Source organism: Mastomys coucha, unplaced genomic scaffold (genome assembly GCF_008632895.1).
Source record: "Mastomys coucha isolate ucsf_1 unplaced genomic scaffold, UCSF_Mcou_1 pScaffold16, whole genome shotgun sequence".
Lineage (NCBI taxonomy): Eukaryota > Metazoa > Chordata > Mammalia > Rodentia > Muridae > Mastomys > Mastomys coucha.
Window position 1 is genome coordinate 83,298,200 of NW_022196898.1, and position 18,762 is coordinate 83,316,961.

The 18,762-nt window shown below is 40.3% G+C and overlaps 1 protein-coding gene and 1 pseudogene across 3 annotated transcripts in view; both read right to left on the reverse strand.

Moving 5' to 3' along the window:
• Positions 1 to 9,914: 9,914 nt before the first annotated feature.
• LOC116093829 lies at positions 9,915 to 13,241 on the reverse strand (annotated as a pseudogene).
• Positions 13,242 to 13,777: 536 nt separating this feature from the next.
• The window catches only part of Bank1 (B cell scaffold protein with ankyrin repeats 1), a 288,493-nt gene continuing 283,508 nt past the window's right edge, over positions 13,778 to 18,762 (reverse strand). For 2 of the 3 annotated variants that reach the window (XM_031375621.1, XM_031375620.1), the window contains 3 exons: positions 16,700 to 16,752; positions 14,845 to 14,909; positions 13,789 to 14,567 (listed from right to left, as the gene is read on the reverse strand). In XM_031375621.1, the coding sequence (XP_031231481.1) occupies positions 14,850 to 14,909; positions 16,700 to 16,752 (113 nt within the window). In that variant the 3' untranslated portion in view covers positions 13,789 to 14,567; positions 14,845 to 14,849. Of the gene's footprint in view, positions 14,568 to 14,844; positions 14,910 to 16,699; positions 16,753 to 18,762 lie in introns of all 3 variants that reach the window. The other variant, XM_031375619.1, reaches the window with a different exon arrangement.

Sequence of the window (18,762 nt, forward strand, 5' to 3'; positions counted from 1 at the left end):
ATGGAAGGGGGTACTTTTGGGCTAAGTCTGAGCACCAGTCTTTGGACTGCTCCTTGTTGCAGGGCTTAGACAACTCTCTATCCCTACAGTTGATTCTAGGTCTAGTTGACTCTACTAGAGCTGGATCTAAAAGGTCATGAACTTAGCAGTGACAGTGAACTCCTGCAATTGCTATGGTTACTTGATTTGTAGCAGTGGCATCTATGACCTCTCTCCTTATTTATCTAGACTCTCTTGAAGATTCATGCAAAGACACCACAGGCAAAATGCCTGAGCTACATGGAGACCCCTTTGGAGGCAGTCTTGGATAGATGATTTAAAGTTGCTGACACGCCATGGTCTTCAGAGTGAAGCAGCTGTACTCTGGGCTGGAGAAGTGTCAGTGTGGAATATTTCCTAAGTTCTTTTTTGTCAACTTTGGTAGCAGCAAATGTCCTCACTGATGTCTGAAGATGGAGAAGTGACTTAAGAATTTATCTAGCAACACAGTTGAAAATAAGAAAAAAAAATTCTTTGAAGTAAAGGTAAAATTGCATACAATTACCTAGACCCTTCAGAGGCAGGGAGGAGAGTTTAAAGTAACATCGCATCCTGAAGTGGCTCCCTCATCTTCCAGGCTATTATTTATGGAAGATGCTTTTTGGACAGCCTTGTAAGTGAGGAGGTTGCACATTTTCAAATAAATGCTACTTACTGACCCAAACCTACCAGTCTAGTGGAGCATAAAAATTATTGTTCATGCATACATATCTGTTTCTTATTTATTGCTAAGGTAAGAAATGTCTGGCTACTTCTACTTTTCAAAAGTATTGCTCTTTAATTGGACAATAGATATTTTTCCCACTATTTTAATTGTTAGATCTCCCAGTGTGTTTATCTTTAAAGAGGGGATTTGACTCATTTTGGTCTTTGACCTATCTGTTGTTTTATTGTTTTTTTTTTTTTTTTTTTTTTTTTTTTAATTCCCTTAGAACCTCATAGTTACATTATGGGGTATAACTGAGCTGCGATGTAATAATTTGCCCAGTACATTTCCTTTCTCATCCCTGTCTCATTCTATATTTTCCTACTTCCCTTCTCTGCATCCTCAATTCATTGCTCTTCCTCCTTCCTCTGGCCCCCTTGCCTCTGTCACATCAGTATCTCTAAGGCTTCTCCCTTCTGTCACTAGTGCCTCTCCTGGTTTACACTCAGGAAAAATAGGCTTCATGTCAGAATCTACAAACATCTGCCCTCGCCTCTTCCTCCTTAAAGGGTAGGCCCGGCTTCTTCTATCTAAAGTGCGGATTCACAAGGAAACTCAAAAGAAGCACTGCATAAATTTTTACTGAGGGTTTTCAGGGATTGATCTGGCTTTATTGATCTGTGAGGTGAATATCTGAGCAAATTGGGTATTAGCATTTGTTTTTGTTTTTGTTTTGTTTTGTTGTTTTTTAGAGGGTGGGGCTTTAAAAAAAGAAAAACTCTCATTTAAGCTTAGAGAGTTAAAAGTGGATTTTAAAAGTTGAAATGAGTCTCATCTTCTGGTTCCTTTGGTGCCGATTCAGTGTGAGACCTTTGCAGACTCCTAGCAAGTGCCACATTTCTCTCTGCTTTCCTGCCCCTGTGTTGTGGAGGTGTCGGGGCTGCTGTGGGGGCACTGGGATTCTAGCTTGGACATCCGCTATGCTCTCAAAGGCTCTCTCCATAGAACAGGCACTTGCTTATTATCTCTGCTTACATGCTGCTCTTTACAGACATATCACCCTCAATATCTGTCCAAACTGTAGCTCTGTTCGTTCACTGTTCACAAAGAAAACATGCCATGCCGGTGACAATAGAGGGTGTTTTTGAGCGAAGAACCTAGCAAGGGGAAGGCGAGTGAGGGAGGAAACCCTGTAGTCTACAGATGCCTGGACAACTGTGGCTAAGGAAGGAAGACTTACTTTGCATAAGCTCCAGAGTGGATTCACAATAGTAGGTGAGTCTTAAAGCAGATTTCAGCCAATAGCTGTGATCACATGACTTCCACTGGGACATTACTACCTTCTGAAGCCAAGGCTATATAGATGAAATTGATTTCCAAATACACACTTAAACCTTTCCTTTCAGATACTAAAACACACAAAGTGTGGAAGGTTAGAATTAATTAAGAGAATTAACCGTTTCCTTAGAAAATGGTTATATCTGTTAGAAACCTGTTCACTTTTTATCCAGGTAACTTTGTGTCAGCGTCAATAGGATAAGTGTGAGTTTGGGCTAAAGAAAGCCACAGATAAGGATACAGAAGCAAGGCCAGGAAAAGTGATTCTCTGTTTGAAATGGTTTGGGGGTGGAAGGAACAACAGTTCAAACAGGAAATTAAAAATTGGAGATTCATGTATGCTTCGTTGTAGAAGAGAAAGGAGATGGTTATTACTCTGCTGTTCATAATCAATATCGACTTTACAATGTCTACCTATTATTTGTTTTCTACTAGGTAGTAGGACTAGGATGATAGCGAAGTGTGTTGACATCAGTTTAGGGCTCCCTGGAAGTGACAGAGTGAGAAATGCAGGGGATTTACTGGATGGGACATCTGTGGACAGCAGAGATGGACATAGGCTGGCAGGGGAGGGGTCTAGATTGCACTGCACATCTGGCACCTATCAAAAGAGGTGCAAGGAAGAACGGTAAGGCTTGAAGAGATGAAGCTTCAGTGCCTCTCTAGGGGTCTTGATGAGGTCCTGAGACTACTCAACTACTCAGAACAAAGCTTAGCCCTTGAAGAAATCCCACACTGGGAGAGAGTAAGTAGCCTGGCTACAGCTCTTAGACTGTGCTCAGGTCTGGGTTGGAAGTAACAAGTTGGCAGAGCTTCAGTGTGAGTGATGCTGTGGCAAAGTTCACTCATTACTTTTCCTGAAGCTGGCCACCTCCATGGGAAGGCCAATCTAAGTAGTTCCTCCTCCGTCTCTCTTATGTTATATGATGAGAGCTGTGCTAATTAAGACTACTATAATAGTACTTCAATCAGATTGGTTCAGAAACAAAACCTTACTCCTCATTGTTTTGCTAGGTTAAAATGTCTAAGATCAATGTACATTCAGTGTCTAATGAGGTTCTGGTTTTCTTGCTGGGCTGTCTTGCTGTGTTCCATTTGTATCGATGGGCAAAGGGTCTCTCTGGTATCATTGGTGAAGGCCATGACCTTCTAGATAAACAGCCACTCTAGACTTCTATGTGTTAGTGCCATTGCTTTTGGGTCAACACATGAAGTTTGGAACTGGGAGGCCAACATTTTGAGCACAGCAACTACTGTTTGAATTCTGGCAACTTCATTCTTTGTCAGGCAGGTTCTCAGGTGTTTGCTTTTGTTTCTGTATTGAAGCCTGAGAATTTTAGCAAATATTTCTTTAAGCTTCATCCATTTATAACTCTGTAACCAGTATACATACCCAAATCTCTCTGCTCATTTACATAGTGATTTGAAGAAATTTGTCTGAGAATTGTGACTAGTTACTGTCCTGCAGCTCAGGTTGTACAAAATATGTGCTGTTTATAATTTCTTTTCCCTAATGTGTTTATTAAAGCATTGCCTTGAAGTATGTCATGCACACACTGCTTACAATGCAGTGCATCATTTCATATCTCTACAATAAGGGACAGTTAGAAAGTATCCAGTATTCAGCCTATTTCAAAGGACCTTGGGTGGGCAAGAGATTGGCTATCAGTCATGAGTGGGAAGAAGATTGTTCGTCCTTCCAAAGATCATGATAGAATGCACCAGTTCCAATCACGTCCCATCTGGAAGAAGTGTCTGAAGGCTCCCAGGCTCAGCTTTCCCATCTGAGCACACCCTGGGCCACATGCCTGAGGGGGTTGCTCAGCCAGCAGACACCCACAAATTTCATCTGCTGCTAAAAAAAAAATGGCAGATCAGAAAGCTTGGAGTGCAAGGCTGAAATAAATTGCCCTGAACTGACTCTTGGGCTCTGTTCTTTCCTCCAGTTAGGGCATGGAACTTAGATTCATGGGGGCAGAATGTTTTCTTTGTAAAATTGAAAAACTATGAGAAGGCATTGGGAAAGTAGTTCAAGTATCACCATGACATCTTTCTAAGAATTAAAAATTGTGCACTAGGAACAGTTTTAAGAAAAAAAAAAAAAACGAAAGAAACTGACTTTGAGATAACTATGTTGAATGAGCTTTACCCAAAAGCTGAGCACTGAGTCTCTTGTCCACTTGAGCCAGCCCTTCCATCCTTCATCTCAGAATCAAATCTGGGTACACTTAATTTGTCTAGACTCTTTTCTTAGAATTTCCTTAAAAAGAGTTGACTGTTCTCTTCTGTAGAGATAAGGTTGCTTCCAAGAAGATGAAAATACATGGGTTAAATAAACGATTGTGAACATCACAGCCATTTAAATTTCTTTAAAATTTGTACTGGAGTTGAATGAAGTAACAAAGGCACAGAAAATTAAACACAGAATGTTCTCCTTCATATATGACTCCCAGCTTGAAGACATAAGTGTGCATGTGTAAGTAGGAGTCCTGTAGAAGAAGAAACTGGAAAGGAACCTCTGAAGAGAGATTGTCTTAACAGAGGGGATAGTGAATGTAATGATTACAGAAGTAGAAAGAGGGGTTCAGAGCAGTTGGGAAGGTTTAAAAACTGAGAGAGTGGAGGAAAAGAGAGATGGGGTAAGGCAGAAGGGTTAACAAAAATGACGGAGAATGAAAAACATACTTACATAATCTTATAACCAAACAAAGCCAAAACCAAATGAGCAAGCAGATTTTGAAGTGACATATTCTTTAGGGTTGGAAAATAATTCTTGAAGTTATGGATTATTAAGCAAAAGTTCCAGTGATAGGTGTTAGATAAATTCTTATGGGTTACTATCAATTGATGTTGGTTGTAGGTGCTGCAGTAGAGAGAAAAGCTCACCAAGATGCTAAGCCTTCACTTTGTGAAGGAGCAGAGGAGTACACCCTCTCAGAGAAGATACCTAGCTAGCTCACTCCAGCTACTTTATTAAAACACCATACAAGGCTAATTTGGGCTGGGGAAGGTTCCAACTATCAAAGTTGTCTTGCCCTTGGTGCCTATGATAGCACACAACACACACAAATCTCAGTCCTTTTTGGCCATGGCTAGCCATAACTGAAAGTAAGAACTCCAGCTTTGCCAGGAGTGGCTTAGGTACAAGATTAGTGCAGCTTCAAGCTCTCTCATATAGCACCAAGTGAAGGCCTTCCAGAGAGACAACATTTCTTCAAGGTTCGCATAGTCTCATAGCAATTTCTCAGCCTCTACTGATTGGTCCATACATAGCAAAGGCTTTGCTGAAACATTTCACTCAAAACCAGATGTAAAGGCTTTACTGTACATATCACTACAGGTTATTGGTCAGATTGTAAGACCATACTGCTGAAGAAACCATATGTCTTGGTTGCATGATATAGAGAAAAAGCTGGAATGAACGAGAAGCCTCTCCCATGCTAGCTTTCACAGTACTGAAAAGTGCTATAATGACTCCTGTATAAGAAAAGGCACCAAGGGTCTGGCCACACTGTGAACTCTCTGAACTATAGGATGGACTTGCCAGGCAAGATGCTTGTCCACTCATGCAATAGCACAGTTGCTATGGGAATAACCAACTGACCAGTAATTGAAGTTAAGGCCCAACTCATTGAGAAGAATCCACATTTGATACTGAAAACTCAAAGCTCATGGGGGAACTTAAAATGTGTTGTTTAGCTAAATTGGCATAGTGATGAACTGCCTTCTAAATATATACTTATATCTATAAAATACATTCTCAGCCTTAATTAGAGATGTCATTCTTTCCAGTGAACCATGACAATTGCAGAGACTTATGGCTCTACAAGGTGTTAAGAATAAGTGATGGTTGAGTTCCAAACCTTAAACGGTAACATTCATGCCACACCCTCTCTGCGGCTCAGGGAATATAGAGGAAGAAAGTGTGAAAATATTGTCAAAGCTGGAAGATAGGAAGAAGGGCTTGGAAACGTCAACCTTTGGGTAATACACAGCCATTGTGACCAAGAGCTCTTAAGAACTGGAGATGCCTGTACTGGGTTTACTGAAGAATGGGCCATCAACAGTCAGACAAGGATTGAAGAGGAGCTCAAGGAATCCTATACTTCATTATTTACCTATTTATTATTGTTTCAGAGAAAGGGAAGTCATTAGCTTCAGTTATGCACCCACTGAATACATAATGGATAGTCTCAATCCAATAGTTACAGAGGTTTAGTTCTTTTTTGAACTAAATTGGTCACCAAACAATAGTCATGAATCTGAGAAGGGGTCAGGAAGTGAGTGGGAGATTGATGGGTGTGGCAAGGAGAATCAGAGAGTGGTGTTGGGAGTGAGTTACCAGGATGTCTTAGATACATGTATAAAATTTTCAAATAATCAACTTAATGTTGATAGCTTAAGAAAGGTCACTCTTTCTCAAAACATACCTTGAGATTGATTCCAAAGGACATATGGTAACTTTGTTTGGGAGCATAGAATCATTTATTTAAATTGCTGCTGTTGCTGCTTTATTTTATTTATTTTATTTTTTTATTTATTTTTTTTATTTTCGAGACAGGGTTTCTCTGTATAGCCCTGGCTGTCCTGGAACTCACTTTGTAGACCAGGCTGGCCTCGAACTCAGAAATCCACCTGCCTCTGCCTCCCAAGTGCTGGGATTAAAGGCGTGCGCCACCACCGCCCAGCTTGTTGCTGCTTTTTATCCACACATTTCTAAATCAGGTCACCACCAAGTCTGCAGGTCAAGATCCCTATCCTTTTGTTCTTTTCACTACAGGAGGGAATCTCTTTGTCAAAGACTTGTGTTCAGTTGTTGCTGAGGGCCAGTGTTCATCATAACAATCCCATCAAGAGCGTGCTTACAACAGGACATCATTAGATAAACTGTGATGGACAACTCTTCAGTCGTGGGCTGGGAGTGTGGGCTAGTGTGCTAAGGTTTATCTGAATTGTTGGATATTAGGAAGAAACTGGGTTTAGTGTTATTCCATAAAAGTGCCACTTGCCAGGCTCTACTCTAATTGTGACCTTAGGTAGCAGCACAGTCTGAGATTTAGTTGTCCAATGGCATTAAAGACACATCACTTCATATTGAACAAGCTATATATTTTACAGTGGGAGAGCTTGGGCATTTCTCGCATTTGGAAGCTTTTACAGCACAAGTAGCATCATGTCAGTTGTTCAGTAGAGCTATGCAAAGATGCTGCTTATTTGAAGTGGTAGTCTCTAATGGAGTTAATGAAAATATAACGTTGGTAATATTGAGCTGATTCTTGACAACAGCCACTGTAAAAGTAGGTCTTTTGTTTTATATTCTTACCAAATCTTTAAATTGAGGCCATATTTTCTATGTCGTCTTCAAGTCTCCTCTTGGCACTGTGGTGGAATGGTGCATATTTAAAGACTGGTATTTTGGAACTGTGCAAGCCACATAAGTGTTTTTTTCCTACAAGTTATTTCTGTTAGTTGCCTCCTTTACTTGCAAGTTGACTATAAATGTCATAAAGTTTATGTCCTATATAAATTGCTTTAATTATGTTGGGTTTATGTAACTGCTTTGTGCTTGTATGGGCTAAATGTATAAATGTGTTTTCTTCTATAAACTCTAGAAGTTTCCTGAATATCATAGTAAATAAATATAACCCTATTTATATGAAAGTGTTTATTCTCACTGGCTTAAAGTCCAAATCATGGAGATTGCTGTCACCGCATGATGACACTACATTTTAATAATTAATAGAGGGGGATATGCCAGTGTTCTCATCAAAGCAATCCCAGATGGGAAGTGTCGTTCTTAGATTTCTAGTTTACTAACATAAGAATCCTTCCTTCCATCTCCTCTGCCCTACAGAAACTAACAGGGCCCAGATGCTACAAAAAGTGTGGGGGATCAAACTATATTCTTACATGAACATTTGTTATGGACAACTCTAATACAAGACCAAGCCATGCTTTTAGCTGTTTCTACCCAGTTTCTAAGTTGAGTGGCAGTACCAGAAATAAATGTTAAAAAATTTGAAATGACTGAGTAGTTAATTTGTAGTGAAAGTCCCTACAGAGGACCAAAACACCAGCAAAGACACTCTTACATTTTCCCCCAATATCCTGAAGTCAAATTTGACTTGGCTAAATAAAATATAACAGAACCCAAAGGCAGTCCAGAAATCTAATCATTGTTCACTTTAACTATATTGATGGATGTCTGGTTACCTAACAAGAAAACTGTGTGCTGTGTTAGCTCTATTAGAGCTGTGACTGAATACCAGTGACAAGAGTATAGGGGAAGAAAGATTTATCTTGCTTGAAGTTTCAAAGATATCTTTATAGTCCTTGGTTCCTATGATTCCAGGCCAGTGGTGAGTCAGTACATGAAACTGGCAAAAGTGTGATGTGGAGGACATTCTTGTCCTCCTGGCTGACAGGAAGCAGAGTAAGAGGAAGGGACCTAAGTCCAGGTACACCCCCATAGGGACCCACTTCTTCCAGCTAGGCTCTATATCCCAGAATTTTCAGAACCTTCCAAGACAGGACCACCAGCTGGAGATCAAGCACTCAACATATGTGCCTGGAAGGAACAATGCCTGTGCAAACCAAACACTGAGTATTTAAGCCTGTTCTGCGTATTCTCCTTTTAGTGACTTGATTTTTCTTTTAAGTCTTTACACATCCATCAAGTGCTGACAAAATGCTATGAATGTTCTCTTTATATATAGTCTTCAGAGTTGTGACAGCATTGTAGTGGAAATATAGATGCTCAGAAAATTTCATACTACTATGTTATATTTATCTCTTAGTTTGTGAATACATGATATTCAGAAAATGGTGTAGTAGCTGATATAAGGGGCATCTTGTTGATACATAAAGCTGAGTAAAAAGCTGATGACAATTGGAAAATTTTAGGGCAATCACACATAGCATGAGCTTCCTATTTGTATGTTAATGGACGCTGATTGGGTACTCCCTTATTCTGAAGTTGGAAGACTAATACCCAAGTCCTATTAGAGCCTTGCTGCCTCTGAACAATATACGGGGAAATGCTTCCCAAATCATCCTACCTTCTAGCAGCTTGGCTTTCCTAAAAATAGAGTTCAGTACTTCTCTGGTGGTTTTGGTTCATCTGTCTGACTTTACAAGGTTTTTAGACTGCTGTTTGCTTTTCTCTTATCTTCCCATGAGGACATGCAACACTCTGGATTATAGAACCACCCACTCCAGCATGACCTCATTTTATCTTAATAGCCTTCAAAATATTTGTTGCTGAAAATAACACCTTCACAGGTACTAGGAATTAAAATTGTGGGAGCACATACTGAAATGATCTTGGCATACCCTAACAGGATAGAAGACTCGGTTAGATAAAAATTTTCTGGTGGCTGAATAGACAAAATTGTTTCTTGGGCCATCCATAGAAAGAGCCAGTCGGACCTCTGCTTCTGCAAAGAGATGCACGTTTTCTTAACTATTGATTACAGGCACAGAAGTGAAGCTCTGTCGGCTGAGGTTAGGAACCTGGTTCTGATGAAAGTCACTTAAAGAAGGATTCCTTTTTTTAATTTTTGATGTGGAGTGAGTTAACTTGTATTACTTGGCTTTGTTCAAAACTATAGTGCTCCTCAGCCTGTGGGTCATGACCCATTTAGGGGTTGAATAAATGTTCTACAGGGGTCACATATCAGATATCCTGCATATCAGATATTCACATTACAATTTATTTATTTATTTATTTATTTATTTATTTATTTTTGGCTTTTTGAGACAGGGTTTCTCTGTGTAGCCCTGGCTATCCTGGAACTCACTCTGTAGACCAGGCTGGCCTCAAACTCAGAGGTCCACCTGCCTCTGCCTCCCAAGTGCTGGGATTAAAGGTGTGCTCTACCACTGCCTGGCCACATTACAATTTATAACAGTAGCAAAATTATAGCTATGGAGTAGCAATGAAATAATGTTTTCATAGAGGGTCACCACACATACCGAACTGCTGTACAATGGTGTCTACCGAGTATGACACATCTAGCCATTGAAATTGTTTGTCACAGTATATGTGGGTAGATACTAGCTGTCACAGGAGTGGGAGTGCCATGGAATGGGGAGGGGCTTTTGGAGGCATACTCTTCTTTTCTGTGCTATTGACTACTCGTGGATTCTGGGGGAGGGGCATTTGTAGTCTCCAATTGTGTACCTCTCAGTAGGTCTATAGGCTCTAATGGATAGTCTATGGTCACACAGAGGACCCTAGTTAGTGTTAGTGGGTAAAGGAACAAACAAAATGAGGAAGGGATTTATTTGTAGGAAGGAAAGATAGGATGGAGAATAAGTGTCACCAGAATACTTTATATACACGTACGGAATTGTCAAAGAACAAATTTAATAAAGATTAAAAGATAATGTGCAGCTCATGTAAGGACATCAAATGAGAGGGAATTGACAGAGGGCCCTAGAGTGAGTGAAATTATCAGTTTGCCACTACTGTAAACATATGTGTGACCATGCCTTTGGCCACTATGCCTTTGTTCAGGCCTCGAGGGCAGGCAGTGGCCTGTGAGAGACTCTGTGGATACCTAGCAGCCATATACCCTGGGGCTGCAGGGCATACGGCACTCTTTAGATCTCAACATTAAAGACAACTTCTTAGGGCCAGGCTTTAAAAGCCCAGTGGTAGTGGCATTGTTTTCATGCCCCCACTCAAGAGATTTCACTTGGTACACAACCATGAAACAATAAATATATCAAGCAAAGTACATGGTGTGCAGTGTGTCCTGGTGGACCTGGACAGCCTTGGCCAGCGCTTGGTGATCTCGCCTGTTGCTCTGCCCAGAGGTATGGTTTCCATCAGCACTGTCATGTTCATTATCTGCCAGGTAGTATCTGGCTCAGAAGGCCACCAGGTGAGCATAGTAAGTTGGCACAGGTATTGACACAGAGCATGTGCAGTGCACGTAGGTGTGACACAGCTGGTAGGTCAGAAACTGCTGCTCATCAGAAGAAAAACGATTATCATCCTAAAGCACGTGGTAGTGGGTAGGACAGCTTGTCCCCTGGGTGCCAGCATGACTGCACAGGTAGAAGTCAAACTTAGTGGTGTGGATGATCTTCGTGTCTATGGTTGTGCCTGCTGGAATGTTCCCATTCTTTTCAACCCACTCATTTTTGTCTGTGCAGAAAAGGTGTGTGTGGTGCTGTGTCTGCACCACTATAAGCGGGATCCCTGGCTGGTAGTCCTTCTCCAGCTTTATGCAGGCCTCTCTGATGGCCAGGAGCTCATGGTGGAGAACCTGCTGGAACTGGACCTCGTAGATGCCGTCTTGGTAGAAGATGATGCGGGTGGGCTTGAAGTGTGTAGATTTGTAGAACTGAATGAGTAGCTCTCCCCGGTCCTGGATGATCTGTCGGTGCTCCTGTACTCACAGTGGTACAGTAGCAGTTGGGGTAAAAGTCCACGCTGCCCAGAACGGTTTCTTCCCATCCCCAGCTGGTGAGTGGGTGACATCGGTTCCCAGGAAGATGACAGGTTGCTGGAACACTAGAGGCCTGCCCTGTGCCAGCAGGATGTTGTTGACGCCTCCCAGTTTGACACTGATCTTTAAGCAGAGATTGGACAGGGTCTGCGGTGTGGTCCTCTGCACGTTCTTCATCTGGATGCACTGTGTAGCCATCCCCAGCACTGGGTCTCCCACACATCTGACTTTTGCTTACACAGGAGTTTTTCCAGGCAGGATGTCCACCTCCAGTTGGAAACTAGCGTATGTGTTCTCCAGGTGCCGGAACATGGACTGTCTGCCCCTGTGCATATTACAGAAGCAGGGCTGACCCTTTTTATAGGCATCCCAGCGTCTCTTGAGATCTCCCTCAGTTGCTCTGTGAAGGACTTGAGATGGACTCTTGTACAGTGGCGCTGGGGTGCTCAGGAGGCGATAGCTTACACCTTGATCTCGATGCCTGTGTGGAACTGCTTGTTTCTCATGTCCCACATACAGGGGTGCCAATTGCTTTGTTCCTGCTTCCGTAGAGGATGGAGAGTGACTGCAAAACCCGCCCAGTCACATCTGTCATCTCATCTTTCACCATGATTCCAAATTCATGAACATACGGATCTGTATTGAAACTTGCACTTCGCATCAATTTGATGATCTCCTCTTGCTTGCAGATCGGGTGCTGACCTGGCAGTTGCTCTGATCATGGTTCAGGACTAAATGTTATTTTTTTATAATCTCTGTCCAGCAACTATGTTACAGACCTCCAAAGGAAGGTAGGTATGTTTCTGCTCCTGTTCAACTTATAAACGCGGAGGTGGGGGTAGCGCAGAACCAGCTTGTACCTGTCCTTGAAGTACTGAGCCACTATACGCTCCATTTTCTGCCCACTCTCCTGCTGCAGTGGGAATGTTTGGTGACCATGGTAGCCAGGGATGGCCGCTGGGTCACCTTGCAGACATGGTACTTCCTCTTCATCGGACCACAGTGTGTTATCTCTACCTTTAGACCTTTAATTTCTTTGGTAAACCTTACCCTTTGGGAATCTGTCAGGGGTTTTTGTTGTTCTTCAATGCTTTTAAAATCATTTTACAAGGCACAGCCAGTGATCGAGTTTGTTTGTGAACTTTTGGATTTTAAAATCCAAAAGCTCACAAATAAACTTGATCAGCATCATTTTCCAAAGAGAAGGTCAGACGGACTGATGGAAGTCAAACCACACTTCTCTGCCTCCACCTAGAGGGTTGGAACAGCCTTCAGATGCAGTGAAGAAGGAACGGCCAACAGGGGTGTACCTCATGGATCGCAAGTGCCTCATGACAACGTCCAGGGCCTGGATCGTCTCGAAGTGGAGGCTGGGCAGCCGCCCTGCAAGTGCATCCTGTATCATCTGCAGGTTCAAGCATGACACCCACTTGATGGATACCTTAAAGCTATACTCTTTTTCTTCTCCTGCAGTGTGATCTCCAGCTCCACCTTGTCCCTGCCTATTGGAAGGGGCACTGCAGTGTTCAGATTCTTCCTTCCATCAAATACTGGCTTCTGGTTCCCAAAGATCTGGGCTTTAAAATGCTGGACCATGTGCTCCACTATTTCCCTAGAAGTTCACTCTCCAAGGGCATTTCTTAGGGTTGATATCCAATTCATAGTGATAGATGCCAATTTTGAGAATGTCCATTTCAAAGAAGCTGGCCTGTAGTTTGATTGTTCTCCCAGTGGTGCTGATGTCTGGCCCCACTGAGGTGGAGGCTTGAAGGCATATCATGGAATGGGTGATGTTGGAGCAAGGCCGGCTCCAGAGTAGGTGGTGGAGCTGCGGAGGGTTGGCCTCACAGAACAGGTTTACCTGACACAGCAGGGGCAGCCCTTGTCTTCACTTTTATCTGTCACTTTTATGTAACACACGGGAAGAGTACAATCCATCACTTCCCTCTCTTCAACCTTCTCAAACCATCTCCCTACTGGGCAGAGCCTACTGGGTCTATCACTGTTTGGAAACTAGGAAAAGAATCATTTGTATTTGTTCTATTACAGCATTCCTATCTACTGAAATTAACCATATTATTTTGTTTGTTTGTTTGTTTGTTTATGATGACAAAAGGGAAAATTTAGTGGTTAACCCTGATAAATTTATTCTGGAGAATCAGAAATAGTTTTAAACATTCAACCGGTTGGTAGCATTTTACACGAAAATCAGTAAGTATGATAAATTTGCACTCTAGTCTAAGTTGGAGAACTGTTTCTATGAAGTAGGCAAAGTCATAGGCTCTTGATAATAAAATACAATTTGCAAAAGCATTTTTTTTTTTTATTTTGAGAGAAAGACATTTAGTAAGGACTTGGGGGCAAGAAGGCATGGGAAAAGACCATCTAGAAGAGTAGAGGGTAAACACAGGCAATGTGTGATGCATCCATGTTCTGAAATATCACAGTGCACATCATTAATAGAATTAACATGACTTTAGAAAACAGTGTAGAGGGCTGAAGACCGGTTCACTGGTTCACTGGCAGAGTGTTTGCTTATCACCCAAACAGCATCAACTAAAGAATACTGTGACTAAAAGTCCATTTCAAAGGTACATGCCAATAGGCACTAAATAAAAAAAGCTACCTGAAAGCACAGTATCACAAGAACATTATGGCTCTAAATGTGAGAAAGGCAGACAGGAGACTGTCATTTAAAGAGCAAATATATAAGAAGTTCTTAGTTGAAGGGGAGGGAGAATGGGAAGAATAGTCTATATAGATTGGTTCCACAATTTTGCTAGACTGAATTAACTTTGCTGATTTTTTTCTTTAATTTTCAAGATGGGAAACCGAGGTGCTCCAGTGGCAAAAGTTGTGGGAAAAATTAATGGATTTTCAGAGAATGCTATAAGTCTCCATCTTTTGTTATATTCATCTGAAGTGGCAAAATACCAACATTGTGGTGCTAACACATTCTGAAATCCAAAGGCACACTTGCATCCTCTGTACATGTAGATTTGCCCTGCAGACAAGATATTCCAGAATCAGGCTTACTTCATCTAGGCACAACATGTTTGCAGATTCTTGAGTTTGATTATAATAGTCTGAAAATGAGATCACAAGAGATGGATCAGGGGATGGAAAACCATCCATCATTGGACATTTATTACCTAGTTTCAAACCACCCCATCAATAAATCTTTCTAAGGAACATTTTTCTTTACCTAAAAAATCAAAACAAAACAAAACAAAAAGCCCACATGCTTATTCTTTCAAGAGAAGATGATGAAATATTTAAAGACTCCTGATTCTTAAATTATTGATTGAAACCCATATCACCCCCAGTTTAGGTTTTTTTAAGAAACAATGATTACTATGTTACCTTTTTTAATGATCTTTTTTGCAGTAGACACCAAATTCCTTTTCAACTTGGATTCGAGCAGGAAACTAAAAATTAATAATAAAAATGACATAGAACCAAGGCCTTTTCCATTTTAAGGCTTAACAAGAGACATGATAAAGCATAGCTGCCATTCACAGTTCTGGAAAGAATACCTTTACAAGTTTACTTGAAGACAACCCTCTAGCTTGAAACAATCACGGTAAAGTTCAGCTGCACCAAGATGTTAGGGTTTAATTTCTTTTATTGAGTGAACTCCCTGTGTCATCTAGGCTGACCTGGCATTTGCTCTCTCCCTCTCTTGGGTTGTCCAGTGCTGGGATTATGCAGCATGCCTGGCTCGAAGTCTGGTTTCATTTTAAAAGTAAATCATTAGATATTGGGAATTTACATCCTTTCTTATCCAAAAATTTTCATGTTTTAAAAAATAGATTTCAAGAAGTAAATATATATATGTATAAGTATATATAAGTATATATATTAATATATATGTATTCCTTCAGATTTTAATAAGGCTCTTTGGAAGAGCATTTTTATAAGCTGTTGTGCTTCACTGAAGCCTCCAATTCTGCACTTCAGAGAGTAAAAGGGTTGGCATACTCTAGAGCGGGTCATGAAATCCAGAAATGTAAGTGCTTCAAGTTATTCTTAAGCATAAGTGACCTTAAAGAGAAATCTTAGTTACTTGAAAGAAGATAGCTGAAAGGGTTAGTTCTGCTTTGGAAAACCAAACTGCTTTCTTAGGAAGCTTATCAAGGACTTTTAATCTTGTATTTTAGCAAGACATCTAAGGGTAACATCCCTTTTTTTTTATTAGATGTTTTCTTTATTTACATTGAAAATTTTATCCCCTCCAGCCCCCCCATATCATCCCCCCTCCTTGCTCACTAACCCACTGGCTCCTGCTTCCCTGTCCTGGCATTCCCTTATATTGTGGCATCAAGTCTTCATGAGACCAAGGGCCTCTCCTCTCACTGATGATTGACTAGGCCATCCTCTGCTACATATGCGGCTGGAGCCATGGGTCCCTCCATGTGTACTCTTTGGTTAGTGGTTTAGTCTCTGGGAGCTCTGGGGATTCTGGCTGGTTGATATTGTTGTTCTTCATATGGGGCTGCAAACCCTTCAGCTTCTTGGGTTTTTTCTCTAGCTCCTTCATTGGGGACGTTGTGCTCAGTCCAATGGATGGCTGTGAGCATCTACTTCTCTATTAGTCCAGCACTGGCAAAGACTCTCAGGAGTCAGCTATATTAGGCTCCTGTCAATAAGCACTTGGGGTAACATCACTCTTGATGACCATGCTCATCTCTGGTGTCACATATGCCAACAGGAGAAATACTGTGCTTTTAAACAAAGAATCTGCAGGCAGAACACTCACTGTGATGTCTTGAAGTATCTGGATTTCTGGTCATGCTCTTCTAGTGTAATGCTCTTCTTAAGCTCTTAGCAATTTTTTATTTATGATATGAAATGCTGCATATTTGAAAAATTAATATTTTTGGGGGCTATACATTTCCTGTAAGTTGTCCATATAAGGACTATGCTTCCCAAATAAAATTCTAATTCTATTGATATTGTTAGAACTGATATACTTAGTTCCTCTAACACTTATTTTTCATGGACATACTGGGTTTCTCTACCTAAGAATTTCATCTTTACTTTTTCTAAATAATAAATTTCCTGAAATTACTACTCATGGATATTAAATATGAATGCTTATCTATCTAACATTTCTGAATCATATTGGTTCAAAGAATAGGCAAGATGGAAAATTATTTGTTACTTAACAGAGAAATTCTTTCTTTGCATTATAAAAACAAAAATGAACACAACCTACCTTACTGTTACAGGGACTGTTGTGCAACGTATTTTCATTGTGGGCAGTATTACCTGTAAATACAGACTCTTATTATTTATGCCATTAATAACATATATATTAACTGATTTCTTCATCAATTAAAGTAACACAAAGACCTAGATATGAGTATTAATTGGGAAAAGTATTAAACAGATAACAAGGGCATAATAAAAGAGTACTCTTGATGAACTGAATATTATTTCCATATATACTGACTTGAGCTGTATTTTGAGGAGTCAGTTGTGCTCATAAATAACTTTCAAATCCTAGTAGTAACAACTTCTACTTCATTAAATCCTTTTATTTCTCTTTCAGCATTTGACAGGACTGGCTAGTTGCAAAGCACAGTTTTCTAGGCTCCACACTGGTAGCTTTTGATGGAGCCCTAGTGTTACCATGAGAGCCCCATGTCTAGCCCAGACACACAGTATAGTTCTACTGCTTCTCCTTCTCATAGTTACTGGTTTAGGCTGGTTGTTCAACAGCTCTTTAACTGGCTTCTAACTTTCCCCTCCCAATATTTTCATATATTTCTCTTCTCATCACATTCATATGAATCATTATTACTCAAAGTTAATTTTCTCTATCAGTGACTTCCATTTATCAACCATCAGAATCCAGTTCCATAAATCATTATCATCCTTTATAACAAATTCCTATGTATATTTTTTAGTTACACTTTACACATGAAAAACTGAGACTGATTCATTCATGAGAACACATGAAAGAGTTCATGCCATGAGGCGAACACACTAATAAGAGGTGGTAAAGGATCAATACTGCCTAACAAAGCTAACCAGCAGACCTCCAACACTAATGCAAGAGGAGGAAAAGAAAGACCCTAATGTAGCCAACTACAACAATGGGAAATAGCCAGCTCCTCTCATCAATAACTTTAAATGAAAATGTTCTCAACTTTATAACAAGTCACAAGCTAGTTAACTAAATTTAAAAACAAGACTCAATTATTTGTTGTCTCCACAAGTTTACTTACCCAGCAAAGGCATCGAAAAACTGAATATAAAGGGATAAAAATCTACCTACCAATCAAAGGAAGGTCATAAGGAAGCAAGCGTAGCAATTATGCTGGCTAAAGCAGATGTCAGACCAAAACTAGTCAGAAGATATAAGGAGGGACCTTACACATTAACAAAGATCTGGATTTCTGGTCATGCTCTCGTGGTGTAATGCTCTTCTTATGCTCTTAGCAATTTTCTATTTATGATATGAAAATTCATTAAGCAGATACAACTGTAAATAGGTAAATATGCATGCACTGCATATTGTATGTCATACAACAAAGACTAAAAGGCATCACATAGGCACCAACACAATGATAGCAGTAGACTTTCACTATTCTGCTCTAATATTTATATAGATCTTTATATTGATTATATCCTATGACACAAAGTTATTATTAAATAAAAAAATCACTCTAGTGGTCACAATTACTTGTATCTTACCAGCCTGCAATGGGATAAGAATATAAACAACCAGCAGGAGAAGCCTCAGAAATACTCAGAGACTGAAAAATTTACTTTGGAACATGTAGTGTGGCATTAAAGAAGTCAAGGAGGAATTTGCTTTAAAATCCCAGAAACAACAACAAAACCCAATAGTACACCTTACCACATCCTCTGAATCCAGCTAAGACAATCCTAAAAGAAAGTTTATAGCCATGAACTATAGCGGTAAAAAAAAAAAAAAGAAGAGAAATTTCAAATAAATAACATCATAGTATTTCTGAAGCCTCTTGAACAACAAGCCAAACCTAAATACAGAAGAAGTTGAGAATAAAGAGTAGAGGAAAAAATAACAACAGGACTAAAGGGACAACATACTGAATAGATAAAAGACTTCACTCTGAAATATTAAACAAGGATGACAAACATCTCCACAGAGAAAAGCCATGACTGAAAAGATTCACTGTTGAGTTCAGCCAAACATTTCAGGAGGAGTTAACACTGATATTTCTCAAAATGTTCCAAGAAATGCAAAGTGAAGGCAAAGTCTCAGACTCATTCTATGTTTTTTTTTTTTTT